The 9,290-nt window shown below is 41.7% G+C and overlaps 1 protein-coding gene across 1 annotated transcript in view; it reads right to left on the bottom strand.

The window, feature by feature from the left end:
- The window catches only part of LOC114436335 (potassium voltage-gated channel subfamily D member 3-like), a 65,683-nt gene extending 57,118 nt beyond the window's left edge, over window positions 1-8,565 (bottom strand). The window contains exon 1 of the mRNA XM_028406541.1: window positions 7,463-8,565. Within this exon, the coding sequence (XP_028262342.1) occupies window positions 7,463-8,565 (1,103 nt within the window). The remainder of the gene's footprint in view (window positions 1-7,462) is intronic.
- Window positions 8,566-9,290: the final 725 nt, after the last annotated feature.

Genomic DNA, 9,290 nt, shown 5'->3' with positions numbered 1-9,290 from the left:
CATTTACATGTTTTAAATTATTCATAAGAAACGCACTTCAAGACAAAGACAGTTTAAAAAAGAAATTAAACAGACTCCAGCCACAGTGAGGCCACAACACCGGTGATACTGATTAAAACAGACATTTTACATGAAGATATGTGAGGTGATGCTCACTTTGATCTTTCCCTGGTCAAGCTGCAAGGCTCATGTAGAGATGGAGGCGTGCGCCTCCCGATGACGCCACCTCCATGGGAAAAAAATTCACAGAACATTATCACTGTACATAAAATCATCCACCATTGTTCAGTTAAGCAGAATCAGAGTCGTGCTGACACACCGCTGCTGCTGCTGATGCTGCTCTCTGAGGCAGTTTCAGTTTCTAACAGTAGTGTCTGTCATACTGATAACACGCTGAATATGAGTAAAAACTGATGGTCTCCATAAAAAGCAAGAGGCTAAGTACTGTAATAGTTGGCTGCAACTGTATGGGTTTGTCTCCTGTCTGTGAATGCTGTACTTCAGACACAGTCGGCACTGAAGTGGTTTACCTGGTGGACCATTCAGCAGCTAAGCATCCATCACGCATATATGTTTGCTTAATTTTCCTGTTTAATCCTGCTGTAATCTGAACAACTTTGGACCTGGATTCAGAATAGTCCATCAACAGTTTCCTGTGAAGCTGTTTTAATTCCTGCCTTTCTCTAAAGTCGCAGTTCATAACTGAAATACCAACCTACACTTACATAATTTAAGTGAGGAGTAACAGCTCAGCACCGTGAGCAGGAGGACTCATCGAGGGTGATGAACATTTTTGCTCTGATATCTATATGATCAAAGAAAACGGCAACATCAATGCTCTATTCACACTCAACATCTGCTCAATCAGACATTGCAAGGACTTTGTACTAAGAGAGCTGGCAGGACAGAATTGAACAGAATGTTTATTGTCTGACTGAATCAGACATTTACTTTCTCGAATACAGCTCATCCAGATGATTTCTAGAAATTTCCAGGCTACAGTTGCTGTGTGACAGGGAACAGATACAACTTATGAAGACATCGATCTGGCTGGTCTGACCTGATAGTTCCTTTAAATTTTGTCTAAAGGTTTTTAAGTCTAAAACTGCTGATGGTGACTTTTAGGTGCAAAAAAAGCAACATGAAACAATGCTGTGATGATTTCAGGTGCTAACTGCCAACTGTGGTTACAAAAACAGCTCTTCGAGGAAAGTTAGAGGACAGTCATGATATCTCAGTCAAGAAAACCGGGCTGACTGTCAGGAAAAAAAAGGGGTAAACGTAATGTTATGTTCTCTGTGTATGTAAACATTATGGTTCCCTGACCACATCACAACATAAGACATAAAGTAATAACTACTGCAGGAACAATAAAGGGCGATTAAATGCAGGTAAACATGATTGACCCGAGGGATTTCAGTAAAGAAAACAGCCTTTCTCAGCCAGCTCCCCTGCTCCACACAGTTCTTGAAAAGCCGAAGCACGACTTGTCTGACCTCTCCTGTCCTGCCTGTGGCCCTGTAGGCCCAGGCCACTTTGTCTAATAGAGATGCTGAGCAGAGAACACAGAGGGGAGCGAGCTAAAAGTCTCTCTGAAGAAAGAAGCAGATTATATATAGCCACTGATTAAGGCAGAGATGGGAACATGACCTACATGCATAACAACATTTTTTTCTCACTTTCTGCTACAGAACAAGCCTCCGTCCAGGACCAGGACTCCACAACTGGGAGAATCACTCTAATTATAACGCCAGAGTCAGATTTCAATGCACACCTCATTAATATTTCTCTCATTATTGGGTTAATAATGTTTTTAGAGGTGTGGGAGACCTGGGAGAGCCAGTGGTGTGCCTGTGAACCTTTGCTTTCTGCGCACCTGTCGTGCAGGTAAAAACGACTTCTCTCATGTCTGGATCATGTATCAGATTATAGTTTGAAACTGCTCATTCCCTTTCACACATAGTGCTAGTGTTCTCAAAATAGCCGTTCCCCTGGGAGACTCATGGGGGGTTAGGGGAGGAAGGGAGGAGGAAAGGACAGTCAGTGGGAAAGAGAGAGAGAGAGAGGTAGAGAGAGAGTAAGAGAGCGGGTTTTCTCCTTCCTCATCAATCTTTTGGATCCTGTCCCACTGATGCCAGCGGCCGTATCCGGCCGGCGTCGACAGGGAGCTGCGGGGAGCGGACCTCGCTGAGATTCAATCCAGATCCTTTTATCAGCCACCTGAGGTTGATTTAACACCCCTGTTCCTGGACAGTGAAAGTGGCTGATTATACAGCCAGTCAGTCCTTTACCCCACCACCACCACCACCCCCTCCTCATCTCCCTCTGCTCCAGCCCATTACCCAGAACTGCTGCGCTGTGCTGTCTGGGCTCATGCAGACACGGAGAGGACGCAGGGAGGCAGGTCATAAAGCCGAGACAAGATCAAAGGCAATAACTATGTATGTGTGCGGATGAATCAGCATCTGAGTGTGTGTGTGTGTGAGACTGTGCTCCAATTCATCTGATAAAGACTTGACTGTCAACATTTAGCCCTTTTCACACTTTTACAGAAAGAATAAAAACTATTTTTAAACTGCTATTACATCCAATAACTCGTGTGCGTGTGTGTGTGTGTGTGGTTTCTGGACTTCACAACAGTTTAATTGGCTGCCTAACATTACTTTACTGAACATTAAGCTGAACTGAAGTTTGAACCCTTTATATGTGTTATTAGGTGGACACACTGAGTACTGAGAGCTGTTGGACACGTGGTCAGTGTCCCATATATGAAAGTGATGTACAGCTTGAAGGATCTACTGAGAAATGTATGCAGCTGAGACCCTATTGCTTTGTACTCTAAAACCTAGCATTTCTATTTTTACTTAAGCAAGAAATAGGATTTGTAAAATGGAAATAGATTGACTTGCTGACTTAGGAGAGACCACTTCAAGGAAACAACCACAAGAGCTCTGAGAGGATAATAACAAACATACCATGACTATATTAGATTAAAGACTTTCCCTCGTGTCTTTTCGTGTGCATTGACAGATGGGCTGCACATATGTTTGTTCGGCAGGTGACCAGATCGACGGGCGACAGGCAGGAGGCAGCGCCGACCCTCATGACAGACTGCTGGATGCTCGCTTGCAGTGGTAATTATATATACATTAGCCCCTTTTACTGCACATTAAGGTAGCTGCAGGGGAACAGGGGCCACATATTCTACCACTAAAAGCTTTTCAACTTTTTTTTTTACCTGCTTGTTATTTTACAAGCGTTGCTTGAGGTTCTACAAACAAAGATGATATGCACCACATTGCACCACACTTTTATTTTGTTTTGGGCATTTATTTATTGTTATTTTTAATATGCCATCTTAATTTAAAAACTGTCGTTAAAGTTTTTTATTAAAGCTACAGGGTAGAATGTTTGTCTCCCCCTTCTGGCAGTGAGAGTAATTACACAAAAACTGCAGCATGTACATATGCAGACAAACTCACTAATGAGTCACAACACTGAAATGAAAGACATAACAATCATCTTTGTTTCTAACATATGACGCTAGCTAGTTTGCTAGCACAGATTATCATTGTTGTGGCTTGAATAGCAACACATGTATGTTGTTGTACGGCTTTCAAAAACACAATTTTCTGTAGGGCAGAGAGGCTAAAACTTCCATTTCTTTACAGTCTATTTTTAGACTGTAATCCTTCCTGTGAACACTGAGTTTTTCTTTTTTATCAGACACATCAGAAACATTTCTCCTGCTTTCTTTTTTTTCTACTAAGAGGCTCCAGCATGCTCCCAGTTTCTGTGTCCCACTCTATCGCTTTGGCTATCGTTGCCAACCTATTCAGCTTTGCAAAGCAAAAAGAGAGAACTGTCACCTCAAACATCAGATTTAAAAACCTGTGAAATACAGGAACATTTAGTTCAGACGCAGCATCTCTGAACTTGGTTTGCACTAGTTTTTTTATATGAAAAATGTTTTTTTCCTTTAGATTTCCCCTCTGACTTTCTATGAGAAATCAGCTTTTTTTTTAATTTGTCTGTACTCCAACGTTTGTTTCACAGTGCTGCAAAAAGTCTGACGATATTAGATTTCAACATGTTGTCAACATACTCATAAAGTGATTACACAAGGTTTATACATGCATCGCTGATAGTTTTTCTGATTGTAAGTAACTGTCCTTGGTTAATGATGAGCATCGTGTCGGAGCTGTAGACAGACTCTCAGTGCTCCTGCTGTCTATTGTGTGTCAGATATAATGGTTCCACACTCAAACACACAGTGCTCAGGTTTACCGTCTACATAAAGCTTTCACCTTGGCATTTCTGTCCTTTTGTATGTGTGATACAAAAGATGTCACTTATAAAACACACACACACACACACACAGAGCTGTAGTACAGGTAAGGTCATGCAGCCCGTTCAGCTGTTGCTCAGTACCCAGAGCTATTCTGGTCTGGAAAACATTTCCTGGCTTTTCATTAGGTTTTCATTTTGTTATGAATCTCTGACACACTGACCATAACCTGGGGAACAAAGAGCTGTTTTCCCCCGAGTCATGATTCAGAAATAGCTGCTGTAATGGCCCTTTAAAGGACAGAAAGTTTCAGGTTTGCCAGCAACACGTTTCCTATTGTGTTAGTAAAAAAAAAACACAAGGCCACATCATGAGGTATTTTACTAAGGGTCGAATAAGGTGCAGCGTGACAGCATTGTCCTGTCTGGTATTTATAGTTTATGAGCTAGAGTTCAGTCTCAGTAACTGACACTATAAAAAGCTCTCAGCACGTCCTCCTGTTCACAGAGATTTATGTGTAAACTCTTTATTTTTACAATAAGACATTTGTAAAATTGTTGGTATAATGTATGTTTATTACCCACAAAGGGAAGAGGGGCGACGGAGAATGTCTCCTTTTATTGGAGCACATGGAACACTTGTTAAAATATGTCCAGTGGTCAGGAGAAAATCATGTTCTGTTCTCATGAAGTGCTCATGATCCCTCCCACAGACTTCACAGACACATCCATACTTATTAGGAGGGTATGCACGTGATGTCACCACATGCGGAAGTCATTGCTGCTACATGTGCTGAGTGGCAAAAAGCTTGCCGAGTAGCAGCACTGTGTTGAAAACCGCGGCCCAAACGTATTCAAAAACTCATCTAAATACATGAAGAGCTGCTGTGCGACTGACCGTGGATAGAAATCAACAATACGAGGTGTCGTTTAACAGACGAAATCTAACGAGAGGAGAAGCTCATGGACTGATGCTGAATCAGCAGCCGGAACTTCACCACTACTCGTCTTAGCATCTTTCACTTACGGTTTATAAGCCTTTAGCACAGAACAGCTGTGATGATCGGCTACATGAAGACTTTTTACAATTGTTGTTTTATTTTTCTGTTTAAATAAATGTAATATTATCAATATATATAAGAGCCAATATTACACAGACTTATGTTCTAAGTGATGATGAAACATGTTTGTATGTTTCCTGTACAAATACTGTCGACTAGTGGTTCACTGGTGGGTCACTGTCCAGTCCAACTTTTTTAGTTGGACTTTAGTATTTCTATTATATAATCCTCTGTTTCTCTCACTTTTTCGCTGGTTTCCCTGTTTCAGACAGCCTCTGTTAATGGCTCTTTGCCACTAAGTCCAAGTAAGAGGGCGTGTCCTGCAGGGAATGTGACGTGCACGTAGATCGCTGGATAGTTCCACACAGAACAACTTATGATTTGTTTCCCACAATAAGAAGTCATGATGGCCCAGCAGACTTAAACTAAATTTGCATACACAGATTAAAAAACTCAATTATAGGTCCATTGAGCTGTTCATCCTGCCCATGCTGCCAATTACTTCTGAAAAGTCATATGAAGTCAATATGAGCTGTCGGCATTCTGAGAAATACAATTCAATGACTTCTATCCAAAGTTAGTTACATTTTTCACACTATTGCCTTGACTTGTAGTGGATGGAAGGTAAGAGAAGTTTGAAATCATTAGCAGCCCCAAAAACTCTAACTACCAACTATCATTTATCTGATAATGACTGAATCATTTGAGTCCTTGGGAAATAAAACAAATGTTCACATGCTGATCTCACATTCTCAAGTTATTTCTTTTCTTTTATTAAGTTCAAGCTTTGATCAAAGAAAACAAAAATGTAAAGTCCTTCTGCCTTCACCTTCCGCTCTGAGAGTGATGGTAGATTTCTTTTATTATTTATTATTCAGTAAGACAAAGAGTATAATCTTTGATGCAGTATCAGTGCTGGTTGCATTACTACACTGATCCTTCTTTGTATGAACGTCAGCTGAACACAAAAAGAAAGAAAACATCTTCATGCACTGAATATGTTGCCAAAACAATTTAAATGATACAAGATGCACAAACTTAGAAAGTATGCCAACAAAGACTGAAATGTTTGCTGGAAACTAAAATGATGTTGGAATGGACAAACTGACCAAAATCTATGTGATGCAAAAGATTTTAGGAGAGACGCCTCCTTTCAACACCTCTGCTTCCTGCTTCTTTTGACTACCTTATTTCTGTCATGGCAAAAGGACGTTTTTTTCCTTCACTTACACACACGACATTATCTACAAAGAGTGAAAAACTGATTTTTAGGAACTCATAATTATTCTCCAACCCTGCCTTCATAATGGAGTAATACACTCAGCCAAACTTCGTAAAAAACACTTTCAAGTTCACCTTGCCATTCATGGCACCGCGTCTCAGTGAGCTTGGAAGAAAGATTAAGAGCAGAGTGGAATCATAATAAAGGTGACAGAGGATGTCTCATGGGACACCTCGCCTGCAGGCGTACAGGGGAACCATCTCACTTTATAATGCAGTTAGATTATTTCCTCACAAAGCACATGAGCCCTAAAGAGCAGAAAAAAGAAGATGTGTTTTTGTTTTCTGTAAACAATCATAATAAACATAATAAAGTCATAGTCTGAGGCTGCAGAGGTTGAAGGATGTTTTAGTTTGTAGCATTTCTTCAGGCAGCATGTTCAAATGAAAAATCCCAACGTAAACATTTATTTCTGAACCAAAGCAGAGCATAGATAAAAAGAGAAAGTACTAAACATAGCTCCATACAAACCTGTGTCTGGGCATCTTTTCAACACTCAGATGTATTCTATGTATTCAACCACTGTGTCCCTATTTGGCAAGCTCTAAGTGAGGCAAACAAAATGCCACGAGTGTTTGTGCTGATAGATAAATGCTACACTGCTCACCATTACTCACGCTGGCAGCTTCAAATAAGCTGCATCGTACTGAAATATGGGGGCAGGCTATCTTAATACTCATTTGAAATTCAAAGTGGTTTTCATAAATTATTCAACTTATTTAAAAATCCACACAAATCAGTTGCATTTATTACTACAGCCAAACTATTGTTTTAGAAACAAACACAGTGCAGATATTCTCACAATCTGATCTGTGATGTGTCGATCACTCACCCCAGCGTCGTCATGGTGACAATAGTGTACCAGAAGGATGCCGGGATGCTGGTAAACTTGCTGGAGCTGGAGCCCTTCTCTGCGTAGAACATGACTGTGGCGAAGATGATGATGGCCATGGTGAGTGAGAAGAGGAGGAAGCCCAGCTCCGAGGCGCAGCTCTTGAGGGTATAACCCAGGATCCTCAGGCCCTGCGAGTGACGGGAGAACTTGAAGATACGAAACACTCGAAACACACGCAGAGTCACGAAGGCGCCGCTCACGTCCTCGTTGTTGGTCATCACCAGGCCAATGTAGTATGGCAAGATGGCCACCACGTCGATGATGCTCATCACAGAACGCATGAAGCGGTAACGGCTGGGTGCGGCGAACAGGCGTAACAGGTACTCCACTGTGAAAATCATAACGCAGGCGGTGTCTATGCAGAAGAACGCCACCGTGTAACGCTCACCACATGGCATGTCTTTCTGGTTGGAGGTGGAACCACAGGGCACCGTCTCCACCACATTAGTGATGACTGAAATGGCAATGAAGAAACCAGTGACGTAGTAGAAGACCAGAGCCATGGTGGAGGTGTGGGGATTTTCAAAGGCTCGCCACATGGTCTCTCTGAAGTTCATGTTGGGAATCTTCACATCTTTGTTCTCCTCCTGATCATCCTGAAGCCGCTCCAAGTTCTCCCTCTTTCTGTCTTTGTACTCTTCGTAGCAGCAGTCGCCGATGATCTCAGGGATGATGCCGAAGAAAGTCAGCTCCTCATCATAGGCTGAGATGCACTCGTGACGGGGGTAGTGAAGCTTCCCTGTCCGGTAGAAGTTAAGGATGCTTCTGAAGGCGTCTGGGTCCCGATCAAAGAAGTACTCCTTGGTTTCCTCGTTGTAAAAGAAATCTTTCTCAGAGCTGCCCAGCAGAGTGTCTGGGTAGCGATCCAGAGTGGTCCTCCAGGTCTGAAAACGTCGGCCGCTAACATTGAGAATGATGAGTTCATCTTGTTTCTTGCTGTTGTCTCTCGGTGCAATGGGCATGGGGCAGTTGGCCACAGGCATCCAGCCGATGGCTGCAGCCCTTGCAAAGGGAAGCCAGGCTGCTACTCCTGTTGCCATTGTGAAACAGAGTCTTGGAAGCAGTCTTCCTCACCTCAAACTCGACCACTCTTAGAATAAACTGACATCTAAATAACATACAGAAACAAAGGAGCCTATGAGATGAACAACCAGTTTCATCATGTTCCAAACAAAGAAGTTTGTTATAGGTCATGTTGCTCTCTCTCTCTCTCTCTCTCTCTCTCTCTCTCTCTCTCTCTCTCTGGCTTCTGCACAAAATGCTATGTAATTTCAAGCTGATAAATGGCACCAACTTAAGCATATAACTGACCAGCCATGACAGCTGGACAAGGGGGACTAAAAGTTTATTCATTTATTCATCCGTTATTTCTACTGAAATCTAAGGCTATTGTATGACTGATAATAATCCATCATTTTTCATAAGGTGAATACAGTAAGGCTCATCAGCAATCAAACTACTGCATTAATAAAAAAAGACCTTTCTGCCCTGAGCTGCATCATTAACTGACCAACAGTGAAAACTGTGGATCAAAGAACAAACCTGTTGAATAAAAAAATTAGGTAACCTGAACCAGGATTTATTTATTTTCTTTCAATATTTTAATGTGTAGGTATCACCTGGTCAGTTTGTCTTATAGAACTTATGACCCGTCCATGCACAAAAAGTGCTCTTCAGCATCTGTTTTGCACACTAAACATACTTGTTCCGTCAAAATTCTAACTTCTGCATGAACATGTTCTCTTGCAATAATCTTAAAACACAT

Source organism: Parambassis ranga, chromosome 5, assembly GCF_900634625.1.
Source record: "Parambassis ranga chromosome 5, fParRan2.1, whole genome shotgun sequence".
Taxonomy (NCBI): Eukaryota; Metazoa; Chordata; class Actinopteri; family Ambassidae; genus Parambassis; species Parambassis ranga.
Note: the sequence above shows the minus strand (reverse complement) of the source record. Positions and strands in the feature narration are given on the sequence as shown.